A 23,632-nucleotide genomic window follows, 5' to 3' on the forward strand; every position below is an offset into this window, starting at 1 on the left:
AAAATTCCATCCCGCCGCGTGATCGATTTTTTTCTATTCTTTGTAAATTTATAAATATATGGTTGTCTAGTTGCCCGGTTCCCCCGCGGAGGTGGACGGGCGGCTGCAGCGCGGCGACTGGCTGTGCGCGGTGGACGGGCGCGACCTCACCGCCGCAGACGCAGCACAGGCCGCGCAGGCGCTGAAACTCGCTACCAATAAGGTCAATATTAAAGTCAAACGGTTCAAGATTAAGGGCTAGGTGAGTGTTACACCGGTTTCAGATGTTAGGGCGGCTGTAGACGGACCGCTTCAAGCAGTTGAGACCGACGGCTTGAAGCCGTGACCGCGCGGTGAACTATGGTCATTCATTCACTGCCGTACACGGACTGCTCGAGCCGTCACGACTGCTTCAAGCCGTCAACTGCGTGGTTAGTAGCGACAGCTCGAGCAGTCAACGACCAACTGCTCAAGCTGCCCGTGTTTGGCCGCTCTTAGATCGTTTACATGGAGTTGGTGAGCTCTGGGAGGTTATTGTGATGGTTTGACAAGTGGTTAGACCGGTTTCACAGGTTAAAAAGTTCTAAAATATGACATAATTATTACATATTATGATGATAGAAGTTGTCAATTTCACAGCTCTGTTTAGCTTCATTTTCAGTTAAATTGTAAACTAATGTGTCTAATCAGCAAGTGAAACCGGCTTCGTTTTTGGATATTGTATGTTTTGTCTGTTGTAATGAATAGCTATGGAGTTGGTTATTAATCATGTGATAGTTTACAAAAAAGAAAGAAATTACGAAATGAACACATTACACAATCTGTGACTTTTCAATATTGTATCCTCATGTATTTTTCAAATTAATTTTTTATAAATTAAAGAATGCGAGTCACCTTTGCATCAAAATACAAATGTGTCATTTTGCCTCGACCTCCCCATTTTATGATTGTTGCAAAGACCTTTTTTACAAATTTTCTTATTAGAATTAATACCTAATTAATTATCAATACATAAACAGATAGATACATTTTACTGTTTAGAAATTTTAAATTTCGCACGGTTAGTACACCAACTTCATAGTTATATTGAATTGTTTGTAATGACGACAAGGCCGTTGAATTGTATTTTTTGTTGTTTTATTTTATATAGCTTGGAATTTTCGAGAGTACATTGTAATGTTGTAATGTAATATTAAATCTTTGAATAGTTTTAGAAGCATTATTATTTGTATTTTTTTTCATTAATTTTGTGTTACAAACAGTGTAATTAATTTGAACGTGTCTTAATAAACCATAATATTATATTTATTATGACGTATTGATTTCATTGTATTATCAGACCACATTTTCCAATATTAATTAATGTAAACCAATGATTTTACTTCTTTTCTCATATTTTCAAATTGATGAATTAAAATGTAAATTGTAATGTATCATAAATTACTATGTTTATCCAAATTTCCATAAAATATTGTATTTATTGAGCATTTATTTGTCTTACATTATGTTATATTAAAATATTGAACTTGTAACTATTATTTTGTATTTACAGCTCGATTATTATTTAATTATTCATTATAAGAAATGTAATTTAACTTTATTAAGAGCACACTTTGTAATGCGTCTTAATTTATTTTAAAAATGTACGTTTATTCAAACATAACTCGGTCTATTTTAAATAAAATAATATTATAAAAGGAATATTTAAAAAAATATGTTTCAGTATTGTTTATTTAGATCTGTTATAAGTTTAAGATAAAATATGTTTAGGCCGGAAAAACCCTTTGTTTGTAGTTCATTTTCAGTATTGTTTTAGACATACTGTCGAGTAGTTAATTATAAAAATATTTTAAATCAGTTATAAAGTGATAAAGTAATTTTTATATATTATGTATTAGTTGAATTAGTGCAATTTTATACTTACGTGGACAAAAAATTACAAAAAATATATAGCAAGCACTAACTTGCCAATCGAGAATTGCAAAACATAGATTTAAAATATGCTTAAAAACTCTAGTCTGAACCTAATTTCATAGTATTTTAATAATAGTATAGGCTTTATATATTAGTTTAGATTTAGTTGGATATGTAAAAATAAATGCAAAATAAATACGCCAATAATGTTAAAAATGTTGTTATGGAATTTTATGCAATTTAGAAGTACACTTTAGAAAAAATAAACATCTAGAAAAATACTAAATTCTTTATTATTTTATACGACATTATTTTGCATAGGATGATAATTTAAAATGCAAAAGCAAGCCAAATGTGATTTTTTCCGTAATTAATAAATTACGATACACTGCAGAATGTCTTATTTTCTGTTTTTATTTTATTAGAAGACGACAGTCATCAAATATTGTGTTATTAGTTATTACTAGCTTACTTTCACAACAATTTTTAAACCTAATGAAAAATAATATTTTATATTTATTTTATTGCATATCTATGTAATTTTTTTTTTCAAGAATATAAAGAAAAAAATTAAAGTGGAGGTCTCAGAATTACATAGTATAATTCTTAGAGCAGGTAAAACTCAACTGTACTTTGATGACTGTTTAAACAGAATAATTTAATTAAAAAAAATAACTTTTTTCACTATACCTGATCCTTAATTAATGTTTTTAAAACTGTCAAGGCCTTACACACTGGCGTGATAAAAAAAAAACTAATTAATAAGTCAACTCTCATTACAGTAGATACTATTATGCGTAATGCAGTGATTCAACGCGTAGCATTATTCTAAATTATTGTAAATTGTAAAAACATTGTTATCGAATAGATTAATATTATAGATACTTTAGTTACGTTCGCTTCAAAGTGAATATACGGTTGACATAAGATTTCAATCGCCAAATTGTAGACTATACGTATATAGTTTTAGACATCTTTGTAGAACAAATCGGCTTATAAAAGCTACTTTGACAGTCAAAAAATCTTTGGTTTTTCTAAAAATTTTTTTTTGTATTTTAGTATTGTTTAAAATGTATGATACATTTATTTTGCACTAATAGTGAACACATATTTGTAGCTATGTTAAAAGTATTTGTATTTTCGTTAAAATATTTGATCAACACCAGAAAGATTTATTTATATCTACTTTTGAGTATGTTTAATATAAGTAGCGTAAGTACATTAAGTATCGATAATAAATAATTAGTAGCTTATAGGATTCGATTTTTCTAGTGAATTGACATCAGCGATTGTAACGTGTCACAATTGAATTATGTACCAAAATAAAATGTATGAAATAGTTCGTAATAAATTATCCGCTTTTATACATGTGTCTTTTATTTTGAACCCTCCATTATGAACTACTAAGCTACCTAAGCTTGGTAAAAACCTATCATAGAATATTTAAAACTGCAGATTTGTCAGTTACTTTATTACAAAGTTCACTTTTGAACCAATCATTTACACATACATTTTAAACACACATACCTAGCATTATCTTAGGTTCTATTCTTGTAATGTCTATTCATACTTTGACAGTTAATTCATTTTTTAATTCTATTGCACAAACAGAATGTGCAATTTGCCGATGCAAAAAAAATTTGCAAAGATGAACTACTTAGTTTTAGAGCCGGCGCAAATATGGCGAAGCGCAGCGCGGAGCATTTTTCATTGACAAATTATTAACGACATTGGCGTCATTGAAATAATATTTAAAAAAGCGCAGCGCGCTATACTTTTCGCGTGTAATGCTTCGATGTTCCCCGAAATAAATTGTTGTTAAACTTTAATTTAATGAGATCAATGTCGACAATAGTTTGACAACAAAAAATGCGGCTGTAAGTGCGAGGGTAATGTGTCGTGCGAGGATGTTTAGATGTGCTATGAAAATGTGTGGGGATTTTCACCAAAGCTATGTGAAATGTCTTCTTTTGCTCAAAATTAAAGAACTAATAAACATACCTCGCACGCATTCCTCGAACATATCTTTCGCTTGTTTAGTATGCGCAAAAACCTAGCACCGCTGAGCCGTTTCCACCAAAGCTGTGCTGAGCGAGGCGAGGTAAATGAAGCAATATTATTAATTCTTTAAAAAGACATTCCTCGCTACACGCGATCCTCGCCATTATTGGTGGACAACCACCTTTAGCTTTTTCAGCAATCAAACGCTAAAACGTTAAACTTCAAACACGATATGATTGGTTCTTTACAAAAACACATTCCTCGTTACATATCGTCGCACACACAGCTCGCACATTATTGATGGAAAAGCGCCCTAATCAGTATTCAAAGAGATTTTCATTGTTTTTACAAACCAAAAATTTTACAAACACAAAACAAGTTGAACTTGACAAACCTCCCGTCAATGAATTATAAAAATAGGTTCTTTTTAAATAATTTATAATATTTTATAGACAAATCTATACTTAATATAAAGCTGGAGAGTTTGTTTGTTTGTTTGAACGCGCTAATCTCAGGAACTACTAATCTGATTTGAAAAATTCTTTCGGTGTTAGATAGCCCATTTACCGAGGAAGGCTATAATATAATATCATTATGCTAATATCAACAGGAGCGGAGCCACGCGGGTGATACCGCGAAGCGCAGCTAGTATTTAATACGCACTAAAACGATTGAAAAAATATGTCACACCCAGTTTGCGTTAGGTAAATATCACCGTTTCACGTTGTTATGTGTCACAAAAATTACGTTGCTTATGAAAGGGATAAATGAAAATACCCATTGATAAATTAAATACTTTTATTTCACCACAATTCATAACAGATCTGTGTTTAACAATTTTAAATATCTTATCTCTTACTTTATTATGTCAATTTTTACAGAAGTCAAGATATTAAGTACGTTAATCTATTTTAATACCGATTATAACATGACTAGAAATTACAACTATGAAGATGTACAATTTTATCTTATTTTTCTTATTTAATAATCACATGGTATTTGAGCAATACAATACTGTTTATGTCGAAGTAAGTACACATTTGTATAGAAATAATATGTCATAAGAAAAACCCGAGAGCAAATTATTTGTAGTTTTTTAATGAATTAAATTTCATTAGAATTAAAGAAGCACAAACACACACTCTTTAGTGAAAAAAAGAGATTGTTTTAATTGTATCACATTATTTCATGGTAACACATAAATAATCTATTAAAATTATAACAGAAACGTTGAAACATATTTGAAAATCACAATTTACGCCAGTCAAATACATATTATGTCTAATGAAAAATACTGTAAAACTTTCGTGTTTAGTCCAACTTTAAATTACTGACAACCTTTAACATAATATTATTTTAATTGTCCAGAAAATTCCTTGGTAAATTTTTAAAACGAAAATTGGCAACAATTAAATACTTAAAGTCTCTCCTCCGAGCTCTTTCTTATAACCAATGGCTTCAATCTACTTCGCAATTTGACCAATCTCTTACTAACTTTACCGGTTGAATGCGGATTTCTCAAATCAGGCATAGACTTGCTCTCATGTACTGTTAATTCTGTAGCCTTAACAGTACCATAATACCTGGGCATACTAAAATCATTTTCTTTGAACATCAACGCCGTTTTCTGTTTAATACTTTGCAGGCTTGTTTCCGTTTTATATTCCGCTTTAGGGGGAGGCGTGTCTGCGAAAAATCTTGGCAAATTATTACTTCTTATTATAGGAGTGTCTGGTAAGGAACTTAATTTTAAATCACTGTCAGCTAAAGACGGAACTCCAACTGTTGATTTGCTCTTTATTAGCGGTGGTTTTTCTGGTGTTAAATGAGCAGGAATATTTAAGAACGACGCGCTTCTATGCGGCACTCTTGCTAGCACTTTGTTGATTTTATTTGGGTCTATATTCTTTAGACTTTCAACTCTGTTCAATGTTGGTCTTAATTTGGTTGAACTATCAATCCTGTCTAACGTCTTAGCACTGTTGGTTCTTAGTATCCCCTTCACACTTTCAACTCTAGGTAACGTAAGAGTTGTGGGCAAAGCTAGTACTGAAACGGGATCGTATTGATATATCGGTGTCTGTTTTGTTATCTTTGTTTCATCCTTGAGAGTGACAGTGCTTGGTTTTATAACGTCTTGCTTTTTCACAGATACGTTCATAGTTAGACCTTCTTCAGTGTCTTGACTCTTAGTATCTTCCTCTTCTTCTTCAATTTTAAACATGTCATATGCGGCCAATAGTTCGTCTTTGAACATTATTTCGAAGTCTGTGACTGGTGAATCAACTTCATCTTCAAAGTACACTTTTGTTCTATTTGGCTTGTCTGATAAATAGTCCGGTTCCGATTTAGTTTCCAATTCGTCTAACGTGTTTGTGCTGGCTTTCTTCAATTCGTGATCATCTCTGAATATCAGTGATTTGGAGAATACCTGGGGACAAAAGGTTCATTATTATTAAATGGATTCATAGAATTAGCATCTCAAAAGTCAAAAGTAACAAATTGTTGATATTACTTGATAGGATAAACTAGACGCCACTCTAAATCAATAGTTGTTCATATTGTGATCAATTGATGTATTGCAGCTAACGTTTTATTGACACAAAATTAGGGTCAATTAGAATTGGGGCAACTGTACACACAAACAATACAATCATTGTATTGAAGCATAAGCTCTAATATTATGTCTGCACTTTGATCTGTCTATTAATTGCGTCTTCGGGAACGTGTGATTCCTACAACCGAAAAAAAGTTTTGTGATAGAAGAACATTAGCTGTGCATATAATTGTTAATATGTGAATAAATTTAGCATATAATTTATATTTCAATTAAGCATATATTGTTATAGTATATTTAGCCTTCATCATACTTTTTTACAAACTCCAATTAAAATAATGTAAAATGACACTTTTTACTGTGAAAACGATTGATAAACGTAGCAAACGTAATAAAATTTTATAATTTCCAAGATTTTAATACTTTTACAACATTTCGGTAATCTTTCAGTATCATTATCTTAAAATAACAGTACATTGCCCTTATTTCTGATAAGTTATTAGTCTATCCATCACTGACACGCTGTTATCGCTTAAATACCTGCATATCCTTTGGATATTTTTATCAGTGAGATTATTCGGTACATTTAATTTGTCTATTTAGTTAATTTGTCTATAAAGTTTGTGTTTTTACAGTATTTACTTTTTTAAACCCATACTAATATTATTAAGCTGAAAAGTTTGTTTGTTTGTTTATTTGAACGCCCTAATCTCAGGAACTACTAGTCCGATTTGAAAAATTCTTTCGGTTTCTTTCTATATTATATATATATCATCACGCTAATAGAAGCGGGGCAATGCGGGTAAAACTGGCGGGCACAGTGTTCTATAAGTGAACATACATACATAATTTTTTATTAAAATAATATACATACCTCATACAACTTATCAGCATGTAGCGGTAGTTCATTAATCTCCCGACTTATGATCGCTTGTTGAGGCAGATGGTTATTGTTGATCGGCTGCTGTGTGACCACGCTGTCCAAACTAGCACCCATGTTGGCATAGCCGTTTGTGTAGAGCGTGTCATCTTCGAGCCTGGAAATAAAAGGGATGAAAAATACGTGATGATGCAGATAAAATTCGGATAATGATCACTGTTAACAAAAATGTGTGCGTGTATTAGTGTACACACACACGTAAGAAGTGATACTTCTTTATGACCTTATTTTTCAAAAAATAATTTACTATATGCAACTTTACAGAAATACGTCGAATATGCGTAAGAAAAAGATGGCGCGTAACGGAAAAATGTCACGCGTAACGAAAAAATGTTACACTAAATTTTTTCCAACCCCGATAAAGAAGTTTCACTTCAAAAAAAACGAACTGTCATACATAGAATACGCATTATTAGAGTTTTGCCTATAGCTTTCTACCACAATTATTATAAACTAGATTTCCGCCTGCGGCTTCGCCCGCGTTTTCAAAGAAAAACTAGCTTAGTTCTCGTCATCAGGATTTCCGGGATAAAAAGCCCATGTCTTATTCTGAGTCATCAGCTCCCTACATACACAATTTCATTGTAATCCGTTTTGTAGTATTTGCGTGAATGAGTAATAAACATCTATCCATACATCCTCACTAACTTTCGCATTAATAATACTACCTTCACGCAAAAAGTTGAACCGATTTTAAGGAACTTTGGCATATATAGAGGGTAACTAGTTTCTCCATAAAGACAATTATGTATTTTATGGTATACTAGCGGTCCGCCCCGGCTTCGCCCGTGGTACATGTTTACGTTTTCTCTACATAAGAACCATCCTCGTACTTCAAGGAATATAATAAAAAAAGAATTATCGAAATCGGTTCAGCCGTTCTCGAGTTATGCGCTTACCAACACATTTTGCGATTCATTTTTATTTATAAGATACGGTAAACGGTATCTACTTCTTACTGCATACTACAGAAAAACTGCTCTAAACGTAAATCAATTTTACCTAAACAGCCTATATGTACATTTTAATAAAAGAGAGTATATCCCATTTGATATACGAATACTCGTAACGTATTTACAATAACAAACAAAATTCTTTGTTTTTTGTGATTAGAGATGTTGGAGGAAAATATTAATATGATAACAATTTTTATTACTTTTATATTTTAATGTTTGTTAAAATATTATGTTTAAGTTTGCATTAACTTGTCACTTTTGTGACAAAATGAACAATTTATGCAATATTATGAAATAAAAACATTGGATACTAGTTTACTTTATACAGAATGAAATATATTAAAATGAAAAGCTAGACTATTTTCTTTCTTTTTGTCGGTTTCGCAACGTGATAGTTTTTTACGCAGGAGGGGTTAACCCTCCGCACAACCCCCGAAATGCTGGAGGATAAAGTCAAATGGAGGCTCTTATTGTCGGAGGCCAATACTCATTTTGGGTCCCTGCGCCACACTAGTAAGTAACTAAGTAAGACTATTTTAATAAAAACTTACTAACTAAGGCTGGTTGCAGAGCTTGACCGACCGTCATTGCGTACGTCAATCGCGCTTGTCATAATATGTATGGAAATTCATAAAACCTTTCATAGCTAGACTGACCATACGCACGCGTATTGTCATGCGCATTAGTGTCATAGTCATACAATAATTGTTGATGCGTATCGTCAGAACCGACGGTACGCACTGACGGTCGGTCAAGCTCTGCAACCTGCCTAAGCATTGAACTGCCCTGCAATTTAATACATACAAATAATATTATATTGAAAAAAGCTAAAATGGTACATATATGGCACATGGACATAATGTTCACGGCCAGTGAAGTCTCTTTTCTAGTAAATCATTTGTAAAGTTATCACTACATAGTAGTCAAACTACAAAGTCGCTTTCTCTGTCCATATTATGTCCCTATGTCCCTTTGTATGCTTAAATCTTTCAAACTACGCAACGGATTTTGATGCGGTTTTTTTTAATAGATAGATTGATTCAAGAGGAAGGCTTTAATATATAATTTATTAGGTTTTAGACAAAGCGGGCGAAGCCGCGGGCGGTACGCTAGAATATTATACTTACAATAAAATTTCTTTACACTTTTAGAATTGTTTTATCTTCATACTAAGAAAACGACACAATAACAACCTCAATATAATATTTTATGTTTCGCATTATTAATTATGAAATTATTTTAATGTTCAACTATTAAAATTTATATTCATTGAATTACAAACAAGTTATTTTAGTACAACACATTTTACATGCCATAAAATTTATACAGGGTGTAATCGTTAAGTGTGCACAGGCGATTTTTCGGTAACTATTACAGATAACAAAAAACTTTAAACTGATATCGAAATTACTTAACATAATGAGTAAAGTAAAAGGGCCGCAATAAATTTTTAAAAATAAAACGAGAAATATCAAAAAAAAATTATCTTTAAACCCTCCCATCGGACCAGTTCCTGAGATTAGCGCGTTCAAACAAACAAACAAACATACCAACTCTTCAGATTTAAAATATGTATATTGTATTAGTATAGATTAACACCTTCTTAAGTTAAAACTATTTTAAAAATAATATTGTGAAACATTAATTCATCTCCTATCAATACGAGGGAAGTACGAGAGACCATAAATTACAATTATAATCCGACTAAATATAAACGTAAATACAAAGATTTACAATATAATACAATGTTAACATTGGGCTTACCCGCTCATATTGTGTGATAATAATTAGAATAAACTGAAGAGTGAAGATAGTGTTGAGTGCAGATATTAGTAGTTATCATTACAATCGGTTTTGTATTTGTTTCAAAGATTATAATAGAAAGAGGAAAATGAAGCTGTTTAATGTTATTTTTAATATTTTAAGTACACAATTTGTTAATAGTTGATTGCTACGTCTTTTGATATTTTTGCTTGTTAGTCAATTTGTATCCGTCGTGGCCATATCGTAGATTTGCTCATTTCATGAAATAGCCAATTTAGTTTGGCCAGATCGTTAAATCGTCAACGTTTCACGATTTGGTCATCCACATTTGGCCAGATCGTCGATCTGGCCAAACGTGGATGGCCATTTCACGACATGCGACCATTTTTATTTCTTTTTTAAAATGCGATTCGTTTCTGGCGTTGTTATATTAACCTAATATTTTATACGATCTGGCCAAATGTCGATGACCAAATCGTGAAACGTTGAAGATTTAACGATTTGATCAAACTATGTTGGCCATTTCATGAAATGAGCAAATCTACGATATGGCCACGACATATCGATAACGTATTCGTTGACGTTTGTCTCGGCGCTCAGTTTGTACTTTGTACACTTATATTAAAGTGCTAAATAAAGAAATTTTGTATGTTTACCAATAGGCTGTAATATGCTCTTTGTCAAATATACCATCCATTTTTCAGATAAAAAAGGTATTATTAATACATAATTGCAGTTGAAACATGAGCAACGAACGATAGATCATATCTTGTGATATGGTTTTTCACGATTACATAGGACGTTAATATTTTTCCACCAGATAAAATAATAATTTCAAGGTTGAATATTTCCTTGTAGTTTAAGGAATTAAATAATCATAAGAATACTTTTCTATGATTGTATTTGAACAAGATTTTTAGAGACGGATAATAAGCAGCTTTAACAGATTTCTGTAATATAATGCATTTAAGTTGTATGCTACAAAATTTATCAGTACTACCTAACCTACACTAGCTGTGCCCTAGTATAGTAGCTTTTATATGTATGGTAGTGAATAGAAACATTTAATAAGTAAGTATACCGAATAGGTATAGGAAGGTAGGATTACGATACGCCACTATCTAATTTATCATCTTATCTACATAATATATAATACATATATTTTATATAATTTATTCTTAGCTAAGATACCGCATATTACAACATAACACCCATTGTTCTCCCTTCTTCCGTAAACACAAGTAAATCTCAACATCAATCACTATTAGATAATAGAACTTGTTTTTTTCGCTATTTTTATGAGATTGATACTACGAATAAAAAAGGCAAGTTGCAATATATGAAGTTCGTCTGCGTGGTTTTGAGGATTTACTCACTTTATTTATTTACTTTCGACCAGCCCGCGGCTTCGCCCACTTTGTCTAAACCCAATAAATGATAATTACCTATACAAAAACTTTTCTCAAGAATCGCTTTATCTATTAATAAAACTGCATCAAAATCCGTTGCGTAGTTTAAAAGTTTTAAGCATACATAGGGACGTAAGGACAGAGAAAGGGACTTGTATACAAAGTATAGAAAAAGAAAGTTGATACTATGTGAAGATCTGTGAACTATGATGATTAATGGCCAGCTTATTAGCCTTATTATTTTGTAATTCTTTGATTTATTAGCTATCCTAAGATATCCACAATCCATAATTCCAATTATTAAAGTGTCAATCGACCCTGTAGTTTGATTTTACTCGAGACCTTTATTCATAATATTATGTTCGTTATCACCTTATAAATTATAATTCCACAAATCATGCTTCACATGTTTAGATATTTGATTCAACACAATACCTTCTATTTACTTTCTTATTTATAAATACGTTATGATCTTGAAATTCAAACTGTCAAGGAGAATGGATATTGAAATCAATAACTTGAGATAAATAGGTTTTACAAACATTATAATATACAAGAAATAGAAAAAGATTGAAAATTCACAGAACAGAAATATTCTTTAAAAAAAGTACCTATAATGGCATTTGATATAATAGTCTATGGAAAAGAATCGATCTCGAGACCAAAGCCGGCTACTCACGTAACTGCCGCAGGGGCAATATTGGAACAATCTCGGTTGGTCGTCGGTCGGAGCAATTTCAGCTGTTCTCTAAACTGCCTCTGCTGCTACACATTACAATTAAGGAGTCAATTAATGGGGCAATTCCAATATTGCCCCTGCTGCTGGTTTAACCAATGATAAAATACAGAGATCCATAAAATAATAATACGAGGAATCGTTGATATTTCTAGTAATATTAGTTACTTGTACCAGAAAAAAGTATTGTTTAAAAATTCGTTGAACTATGCAGACCATGAAGGTCGAAAATAAACAACATTGAATCAAAATCTAGGAATTTAAAATTCATTAGCAGAAAATAACTGGTCTTTGCAATTGCCGAATCACTTTAAACCCTTATAAAATTTCACCATAAAAATATATCATAATAACACCTAAAAAGGAAATACATTCATTGAACTATAATCTTCAGTTAAATTTTGTAACTAGGTATAGGAAATAACGGAATTTTAATAAATAGTATCTCCAGATGTTTCTATGTAATTGAGAAATGTAATTGCAAAAACGGCCATCAATTTTATGTGTATTTTAATTAAATAATGTGCTTGAATCGTGGCAAATATTCTCGACTATTCAGTTATTTTAGCAAACAAAGGCAAAAACTTTTCGATTAGATCATCAGTTTCTGAGGAATTTTAGAATCAAATTTTTATTGCAATATAATCAGATTAGATAGTTAATAATAATTATTCAAGGAATAAGGAATATTCTTTAAGCATAGATCGCCATTTTTTTCATTATTCTTATATATTTTATGTTTATTTAGGTATTGACGTATTACGAGGTTTTTTCCCGATTCCATTTGATTTTATTTATAGCAGTTAAAACCAGTTACTTTGGGTTTATTACGTAAAGAGTTCGTCGTAGTTAAGTTGGAAAATTTTATACCTATGTATCTAAAAACATTTTTAGATACATAGGTAAAAAAACCTACATATTATTATAAAATTTTCTATCTAGCATAATATTATTTTGATAAAATACATAAGGCAACTATAACTATGTCTATATTTTAAAAAATTAATACAAATTCTATAAATTCTTATACCTATTAAGATACGAAGCTATTAGTTAATACCTAGTTTAAATGAGTTTTAAGTGTGGTTCTAAGTATGCTCACGATCATATTATAAACTAGCTTCTGCCCGCGACTCCGTCCGCGCGGAAAAATTAAGAAAAATGAAGATAATTTTTTTTTCTACGTATTTTTCCGGGATAAAAAGTATCCTATTTTACGCTCAGGATAATAAGGTATAATTATAACAAGTTTCATCGAAATCGAACCTCACGTGATGCCTTCACATACAGACAGACAGACAGACAAAGATTTTTTTAATCGCATATTTGGGCTTGGTATCGATCCAATAACACCCCCTGCTATTTATATTTTCAATATTTTAAATGTACAGAATTGACCCTTCTACAGATTTATTATATGTATAGATTATGGAGTATAATAATAATTATGTAATTAATAATACATACTTATAAGTAGCGATTTTCTTGTCGAAGCAAAACCTTTCTTCGCAGCATGTCCAGTACATTGTCTCCAAACAGCTGAAAACATACAATTATGATAAATTTAACTAATTATTATGCGAAAATATATTTTTAAAATAAATAGACATATAGATTCATACTAGATGCAGGATTAAAGGAAACAGTCTTGTATTATGTATTTTAAAATTAAACAAGTATTCTTATATAATTTATAAATAAATAAATAAACAGTATAACCTATCAAAAATACGAATAAATAATAAGCCTCAGGAAAACCTCATTCTAAACAATCAGACGAGTAAACCAAAACTTATATACATGCATATAATCCAACTCTGTTGTATTTCATATTATAACGTATAACAACAATCTATACTTAATATTATAAAGCTGAAGAGTTTGTTTGTTTGAACGCGCTAATCTCAGGAAATACTGGTCCGATTTGAAAAATTATTTCGGTTGTAGACAGCCTTATTATCGAGGAAGGCTTATATCATTACGCTAAAACCAACAGGAGCAGAGAAATGCGGGTAAAGCCGTAGGGCACAGCTAGTAATGTATAAAATTGAAAACCATATAGGTAAATGTATAAAATTTATTTAATTGTTTAACACTTTATTGCGCACAACAAATATATAAAGGTGAGAATATCACGTTAAATAATAGCAGAAAGGGCGGCCTTATCACTAAGCTATGCAGTAATATGATGATTGTTCCAAAAATCGGAACACAAATATGTATCTACTAGTATAATGTAAAGTATTTGCAAGATTACTTATCTTGACATTTTTGATCGAATGTGATAATTTCCTATGCAACAGTACCTGATAACCATGTTTGGGTTTCTATAAGATATTTTGCGTAACCTTGGTTTCAAATTTGAAGTACCTAGTTGATAAAATGTGCTAGAATCACAGCTAGAATATTATGTATTGTTATTTAGGATAAGTATTATGAGGTAACTGTTGCTTTACACATTTTCTTTAAGGTTTTTTCAATCATAGTGAGTTACTATTGTTTAATTCTTTCTCTAATATAGACAATTTACAAGTCATAATAGATTTTCAATCAATATGTCCCTATAGAAAACATGAAATTAAAAAATTTTAGGGTTGTACTAGGGGGCGCAGTACTTAGAAATTTTTGGATGGAGTTGGTGTCATTATAACACCTATTTATTATTGTTTTATCGTAAAGATTACGCAAATATAAAGATGTTTTATAGGAACAACTTTTCTTTAAAATCAAAAATGGCCGAGATATTCACCCAATATTATTACACGTAGGTAACTAATCAACAGTTACGTTAGGTTAGGTTAGGTTAGGTTAGGTTTTTAAAAAAAAAAACTAGTCGACGTTGGATCAAAAATTTTCTAAGTCCTTACTTCGCGCCCCCTTTGCTTTTGGCGGACCTACGATGGGTTTCAATAACAATTAATGCATATTATGGTAAGTAGTTTCAAAATTTTCAAATACTTACTACTGACAGGATTTACAAATATTGAGAAGCATGTTTACATCTTCACATAGCTAGTGTGTCTTCGAGGACGGAGCTCGGAACAATCTGGAAGTTAAAAAATAAAAATAAAATTGACTTGCACTATTAAACAGTAGTGGGTAATGTTAGATGAAACAGATGTATGCATAATGAATCTTACCCCACTACGGGGACACGGGACTTCACTTTTATGCGCTGATTAAATTATTGTAATGTCACAGATCCTTGATAAGTATACAAAGAAAAATCTGTCCGTTTAAAGTGGTTTGAAATTGAGTGTAAGAGAGTCGCAATATACAAACTTAGGTAAATACATACAGCCTACAGGTGAAGTTAATAAAAGTGATTATAACAACAAAATACTAGATAGATTATTTTAATAAATTTCACGCTAGGATAAAAAACATTTATGTGCAAGAAAGAATACTTCGCGTTTTACTTTTTTCAGCACTTTAGTATTTTTCTGTTATTATTTGCCGGCTTAACCCTTAGCTGGTATCGCTCAACTTGGCCAACTTAACTGGTATCGGGGGTAAAAAAAGACCCCATGAGAAAATTAAAAAAAAATTGTTATAAAAACAGGTTTTTTACTTTTTAATACTCTTTTATTAATTAAGTAACTCGTATAGTAAGCATTTAACGACAATATAGTGCTCTATAAAGTAATTAACCATACTAATTTTTCAAATCAAATTATATCTTATTTTTGGTTTAATTTTAGTGATGTTCACTTTGAGATCCATAAATTCTACAAAAACTAAAAATTAACATAAAAAATATTCTAACTATAGTTTTCTTATATAGTCGAAATAAAAAAAAAATAAACTTTTATCAAAAAATATAGAAAACAAAAAAAATGACAACATATGTACCAGTAACAAAATTCTTAGTAAAATTTCTAACATTTAGAACATATGATCGCTGTTCGCCAGAGGTATGACTAGCTGCTTCTTCTTCATCATCATCTCCTTCGCTGCTACTATCAGAACTTGAAGTTGAGGAGTCAGCTTCTAATACACTCTCTTCAGAACAAGTAGCTATCTCTGCTTCCTCACAATCACTTATTTGTTCATCATCACTTACAGAAGCAGCTGGTCTGTTGAAGGCTTCCGGTTCATTTTCTTCTTTTTCGTCATCTAATAATTCAGCTATTTGATCGTCAGTCAAAAAACTCTCCGTAATGATCGTTTATAACTCAAAAAATAAAGAAAATAATTTTAGAATAAATTCAGAAAAACTTACACAAATGGTATCGGGGGTGATTTTTGACCCCAGCAGTGTACGTACCTCGGCTCCTTGTAACAGAAAAGTAACACTTGTATGTCGTCCGTCTCACGCCCGAGATGTTATGAGATTAGCTAGATCAACAAGAGTGTAAGTTATAACACTAAAAAGTTATGACCAAAATTTCGTTGCACTGGGGTGATTTTTGACCCCCGATACCAGCTAAGGGTTAATTCATAGCAATATCAGCAACAAAAGGTATCTAAACCACATAGGAATACAGTCGAATATTGACAATACATATTAACAGTCTTAACTTACATGAAGACTGACCGTTTCATCATGAAAATACCTATTACAAGTAATTGTCGTCAAGGATACTCGTAGACTAGTACCTATATGACATTTTGTACAATATTACAGTCACGACGTTGTTCACAATAAAACGAGAACAATTGACAATTGTTACATTCATACATTTCTGTCTTTATATTCATCGGCAATAGGTACATAAAAACAAAATCGTATCGCGTATGTTGATTTGTATGTATGTTCCTTGAAACTAGGGATACCTATACTATAGGTTATGTAATAAATGGTAGCCGTCATAATATGTGAAACATCAACATTATTTTACGACAAATTTAGTGAAAACACTACTGTATAATATAGACTACGTATTTATATATATCTACCATCAAAAGGCTAGAAATCAGTTTCATGTCAAAATAGAACTAATCAAAAACTACTTATTCGATACAAAATGGTTATAATTGTTAGGCAGTACCTATACATTTATTCATTCGTTCAAATTATTGATCTACTGGGAATAAACAACGCCTATTATTTTCCTAAGGCCTAACTGAAAAACACTAGGAGTTAGGATGTTTTTTTCAAAAATTCTCATATCATTTTATCATAATAATTTATTAATATCAATACACATTATCCCAAAGGACGATCTCAAACTAACATGAAGGCAAACTGGCCGAAATACATAATACGATTTTAAATTCTTCCTACGTCCATACATCCAATTGTATGTAAATTCGAATTGACCTACATCTAATAGTATGTTAAGTTCCTTATTAACAAGATACTTCCTAAGCATTGTAATCAGATTGAGTAAGTTCAATGTAGGAACAATAATTTATTATCTAGGTAGGTACTTTCATTCTACGTCAAACCGTTGATTCGAACACAAGTGCGTTTCGTTATTAAAATACCCTCATTAAGATGGTCTTCAAAAAGTGCTTCAAGTGCAATAAAATTATAACACGAAAGTCGCCGGGTTTAGAGTGTAGCAGGTGTGAAAAAACAGTTCATGCCCAAACTGAATGTGCTAACCTTACAAATAAACAAATACAAGCTCTTCGTGCAACGGCGGGGCTGGAATGGAGCTGTGATGAATGCCAAAATCACACACCACGACGATCTTCATTCTTTGTTCCATGCGAAGAAGATGACAACCAAAATGCTCTAGCCACTTCGGACATTCAAAGTAGCTCTGGAAACGTTGCGGTCGATATGAAGAAGCTGATACACGATATAAGTGCTCAAATGGAGAAACTTCTTAAGAAAGAAATGGAGCCCCTTCAACACACGCTTACATTTATATCCGATGAACTATCTGATACCGTAGAAAAGCTTACCGAAAATGCGAATAAAATCAAAGCCTTGGAAAAGAAGAACGAATATCTGACGAATCAAAATAAAGGACTTGAACTAAGAGTCAAGGCCATGGAACAACGTCTAAATGAGATGGACCAAAACAAATTGTGTAACTCGTTGGAAATATCTGGAGTACCCAGCTGTCGTGAATATTCTGACAAGAATCTTATAGAAAACATAGGAGATAAAATTAAAGCAAATAAGGATTGCATCAAAGCAATCCGTAGGCTCCCCAGTCGTCAACAGCGGCCGAGTGTCATTCTAGTAGAATTAAAATCCCAAAATGATCGTGATACGTGGATTTCGGCAGGAAGGGATTCAAAGTTAAAAGTGAGTGACCTAAATATCCGTGGTGAAACCGATAATCCCGAGAACCCTATCTACTTCCGAGAAGCTTTAACCCTCCAGACCAAAACTATATTATTTAATGCTAAGCAACGTCTACGCGAATCCTATAAATATATCTGGTGCAAAGAAGGACGTGTCCTGGCATGTAAGTCTGATAACTGTAAAGTTTCTGTCATTAGATGTGTAAATGATATCGACAAGTTGCTGAATGATATAAACTAATAATGATTTAAATTATGAAGCTATTCTATTTCTAACAGTATGTGTACAAAAATGTTCTATTCTCATCTTGATAAATCACGCTATATTAAAGAGGTAACTGAATTGTTTAACTGTACAGATTTAAATGATTACCTTAAAAACTTACCTTCCGGCAAATTACAATTGCTTTGCATACATGTAAACATCCGTTCCATGCTTAAAAACTTTCCTAAGCTACTGCAAATCATCTCATGTACAAAACATGCCCTCGACATTGTTGTGGTTACGGAAGCTAACATTTGCGAGGATTTATGTCATTTATTTAGCGTACCGGGATATACAATGCACACACAGCTTAGAAAAAACAAAAAGGGCGGTGGAATAATATTATATGTAAAAAATAATTTAAAATTCACACGTTTCGATTGTAAATATAACTCTTTTGAAAATATATGCGGTAAATTAAAAAACAATGGGCAGTGCTTTTCCTTGTGTGCACTGTATAGACCGCCGTCACAAAGTAAAACGTTATTCATCACAGAATTAAACAATCTGTTGACCGATTTAAGCAATACAGGTTCTACTAATTCACTGTTGTTACTAGGAGACATGAATATAGATTTAAAAACCACAACAACGCAAAAAAGCTGCTATGTAAATTTGCTAGCTGGGTATGGGTTGATGTGTGGAATATCAGATTATACGCGTATTGAAAAGAGACAAAAATTAATAACAAAGTCATGTATCGACCACATTTTTATTCGAACTTACACATCTGACCCATACACAGCTGCTATTGATACTGTGCTTGCCGATCACCGCGTCGTCGTATTCGCTTGCATCGACACAACACACACAGCACGTCATATACAGCGTGCTCCACCAAATAAAACTAAGCACGTGGTGGATTATAATATATTAAGCAAAGAATTAAATGCGATCGACTTCTCACCAACAAATACAATGAATAATTCCAATAATATATTTCAATATATAACAGAACAATTAAATAAAGCCTATAAAAAGTCAACATTAACAAAAATAATACCACGAAAACACATTTACCGAGAACCATGGATAAATATTAATTTAATAAAATTATGTGAAAAAAGAGATAAACTTTTTCAGGAATGGAGACAGGATGAATCAAACGCTCAGCTTAGATTAATATATAATAAAACTCGTAACAAGGCCAACAAAGCTCTTGAAAATGCCCGAAATAAGTTTTACAGTAACAAAATCAAGGAAAATAATGGCAATCCTAGGAAGTTATGGCAAGTTATTAATAGTATCTGCGGTAACAAAACCCGATCCATCGATACACAAATTACACGTTTTTTCACTCCTTTAAACTGTAAGGAAATAGCGGAAAAATTTGCAGTCGAATTTAAAAATTCTATTAAAAAAATATTGCCAAATTGCACAATTGACTTAGCTCTTAAGAAAATCAGTAAGCCGGTGGAGGTCAGTATGCGATTTCAGCCAACAACCTGCAAAAAAGTATAACATATAATTAAAAATCTAAATAATAATAAGGCTCCAGGCATGGATAAAATAAGAGCAATCGATATTAAAAATATAGGCGATAAAATATCTGTCGGATTAGTAAATCTTATAAATACCTCAGTCAAGACTGGTAAATACCCTGATGCACTGAAGATTGGCTGCATAAGACCGATATTCAAAAAGGGTGAAAAAAATAATTGCCAAAACTATCGTCCGATTACCTTACTTTCCTGCATTAATAAGATTGTAGAAAAAGCAATAAGTAACCAAATTCACGATTTTCTAAAGAAAAACGAAATTCTATCTCCGCATCAGTATGGTTTTCAATCCGGCAAGAGTACCACGGCACTTCTATCAAACTTCACAGACGAGGTTAACTCTTACCTCAACGATAAGAAGCATGTACTCGCCCTTTTTATAGACTTCTCGCGTGCTTTTGATACGCTAGACCATCGCAAACTCGTTGATCAACTCGACCAATGTGGAATAAGGGGCAATCTCTTGAAGTGGTGTAGGAACTATCTACATGGACGGAAATCTTGCGTCAAAATCGAAAACAGTGTCAGCCATATGAGCAACGTTGAAGTGGGCACAGCTCAGGGATCGGTGATGGGACCGTTGCACTTTTTGACGTATGTTAACAATATGAGTGATCATCTGAGTCATTGTAAAATCTTTCAATACGCAGATGATACCTGTATACTTATAAATCATGAAAATGTAAATCTAGCCCTGAAATTTCTTCAAAACGACTTTAACAACATATCTAAGTGGTGTCATAATGCGGGATTAATCATTAATGCAAGTAAAACAAAATTATTGCACATAAAGTCTCCATACATGAAATATGTTGCCTTGCCGCAGCTTATCTGCCATTGTCACTCATGCTTGCATAACCAATGCTCACTATCGTGCACTAACTGTAGTGAGATTGAACTGGTGAATCAATACAAATATTTGGGACTAATTATAGACCATAATTTCAACTGGGGCAAACAAATTGAAGCCGTATGTGACAAACTCCGCGCATTCGCAGCTAAAATATATGCAATAGGGAACAGACTTACATACAAGGTAAAGTTACTACTGTACAACACACTAGTCGATTCGATTATATCGTACGGCCTCAGTAGCTATGGCAGAACATATAAAACCTATTTACAGAACATACTCAACCTTCAAATTCGTATCCTAAAACAAATAGTCCCCACAAGAATAAAAAAGAAATACGAAAACGATGCTAACAAACTTTTTAAGCATTGCAATGTTTTACCTATCTCTGAAAAAGTAGAAGTACACCTCCTAAAAGAACAATTTTTTAATACAGAATTAACTAAAAATGTAACATCTCACAACCTTGGCACACGAAAAGTAACACAAAATAAATTACGTATTACTGGAGCAAAAAACCGCTATGGCGAAAGAACATGTTCATACATAATTCCCCGTTTAATAAATAAATTAGACAACAATATTAAAAATCAAATAAACCATAATAATGTAAACCGAAAAATAAAATCACACTATATATCACGCTTATAAAGAATCGGCCAGCACAGTAGGTGATAGTAAATTATTTTTTTCGATAATACCCTCTTGTATGTCATTTATTTTCTGTCATGTAGTTCACTTGCCATCTTAATGTGTTTTGTAGCATTTAATTATAAAAGTAATGAAACAGTGTTTATACATATTACATAATTGACGTATGAATGAATATGCATCACGATCAAATCGTACTGATTTATGTGATGCTTTACTGTATATCTTCCATGTTTGTTTTTTGCTGTTCAATAAATGGTTAAAAAAAAAAAAAAAACTTTATTGTTATTGTTATAAGCAGAAGAGTTTTTCTATACGTATTCTATAAAGTTTGTACTACCTATGTAATTCCTTCCTTAATTTTGTTTATTGGAAGAATTCAGAACTCGTAATAATTTTGTACAAAAATAATTTTTTCATTTTTATTTCAATTTAAAGTAACATTTTCTACCTAATGTAAAAAATATGGCAGATGCTTATATGTTTTACAGCTTGGGCCGAAAAAATCTATTATAATATTATTTACTATATATTTATTTATTATGATTGAGTTTAATGAATACGATTTTATTTATAGCTTAAATTGCGTGATTTGCGATTTTTGTATCATAGCTATTGTTAGTTAGTTAGTTTGTAGATAATAATGTATTTTTCTTTTACTCTTGTCCAGAGCTGCAAAAAAAATTTCCAATTTGAAACTTGATTTATAATATATAAATATATATGTCTATACTAGTGGTTCGCCCCGGCTTCGCCCGTGGTACCTACATGTTTAAACTATCTTATCTCTCAAGTTGGATCGAACTGCACATGGTGTGCGAATTTTATTATAATCGATTAAGTGGTTTAGGAGTCCATTGAGGACAAACATTGTGACACGAGATTTATATATATTAAGAAGAAGATTAATAATAGACAACGCAGTACCCTAAAATTCTTTTAAAAATGACATAACAGTAATTTAGACTTAAAGAAATAACCGTTTTCAAAAATTGTGACAAACAAAAAGACTCATTCTTTATCTCAATTAAGTACCAATTTCTAAAGGTAAATTATAAAAGAGATTATTCTATTGTGTGTTAAGTTCGACCTTTACTTTGGCCTACATATTAGAATTATATTGTAGAAGGTTCTGGAAGGGCGAAATTTTTTAATTAAAAATATAATGGTGTTTTAAATTACTTATTTAACTACGTGTTGTCAGCCCTGAAAGCATTAGGTATATAGAACTTGTATGGTCGGTGGTTCGTTTGGTTTAATTTTTAGAAATAGAAGATAGTAATTTAAATTATTGTAATATATTGAACATCACACTGCTATAATATCTATGAAAATATAACTGAACTACAAAGATAGCTGAAAAAATAGCGATTTAAAATAATAATATGAGATATCAGTAGACTAATTAATAATTATGAAAAATTATTTCACATTAACTTTAAGAAAAATGGACTTAAAGTCAGAAAATAATAATAAAAAAGGCATTTTCTATTACCTGAGATTTATCCTCAAGCTAAACCTCAGGGTCAAAATATCGTGACAATGGTTAATTACCAATTAATCATAAAATTTATGATTAACCACAAACCACATACGCATAAGCGTTAGTAACAATAATTACTGGGAATACATTCATACATAATAAATAATAATTATTATCATTCTGTTTGTAGTGACTCCCATTTTGTTTGGAAGATATCGCTTATTAACCATAAGGCCGCCCGTTACATACATTCTTTGAAAGTTTTCTGTAAGTACGTACCTACTGCCGTTGTATATTTATATCTTGGTGTAGGTACTCAATACATTATTTATTAGAATACAATGATAATAATTTTCAAAATGAGTTCAATAAAAATAAATTTTGCCTGTGCTTTTATTTTTAACCGACTTCAAAAAAAAGG

At 31.6% G+C, this 23,632-nt stretch overlaps 2 protein-coding genes across 4 annotated transcripts in view; one reads left to right on the forward strand and one right to left on the reverse strand.

Moving 5' to 3' along the window:
* LOC123703322 overlaps positions 1-2,542 on the forward strand; it is a 131,602-nt gene extending 129,060 nt beyond the window's left edge. The window contains exon 36 of the mRNA XM_045651281.1: positions 71-2,542. Within this exon, the coding sequence (XP_045507237.1) occupies positions 71-241 (171 nt within the window). The 3' untranslated portion in view covers positions 242-2,542. The remainder of the gene's footprint in view (positions 1-70) is intronic.
* A 2,132-nt stretch (positions 2,543-4,674) lies between these two features.
* LOC123703172 overlaps positions 4,675-23,632 on the reverse strand; it is a 37,373-nt gene continuing 18,415 nt past the window's right edge. For all 3 annotated transcript variants that reach the window (XM_045651084.1, XM_045651085.1, XM_045651083.1), the window contains exons 2-5: positions 15,219-15,302; positions 13,724-13,795; positions 7,326-7,488; positions 4,675-6,325 (exon numbers count right to left, since the gene is read on the reverse strand). In XM_045651084.1, the coding sequence (XP_045507040.1) occupies positions 5,312-6,325; positions 7,326-7,488; positions 13,724-13,795; positions 15,219-15,250 (1,281 nt within the window). In that variant the 5' untranslated portion in view covers positions 15,251-15,302 and the 3' untranslated portion in view covers positions 4,675-5,311. The remainder of the gene's footprint in view (positions 6,326-7,325; positions 7,489-13,723; positions 13,796-15,218; positions 15,303-23,632) is intronic.

The sequence above is a fragment of the Colias croceus genome, chromosome 25, assembly GCF_905220415.1.
Source record: "Colias croceus chromosome 25, ilColCroc2.1".
NCBI lineage: Eukaryota > Metazoa > Arthropoda > Insecta > Lepidoptera > Pieridae > Colias > Colias croceus.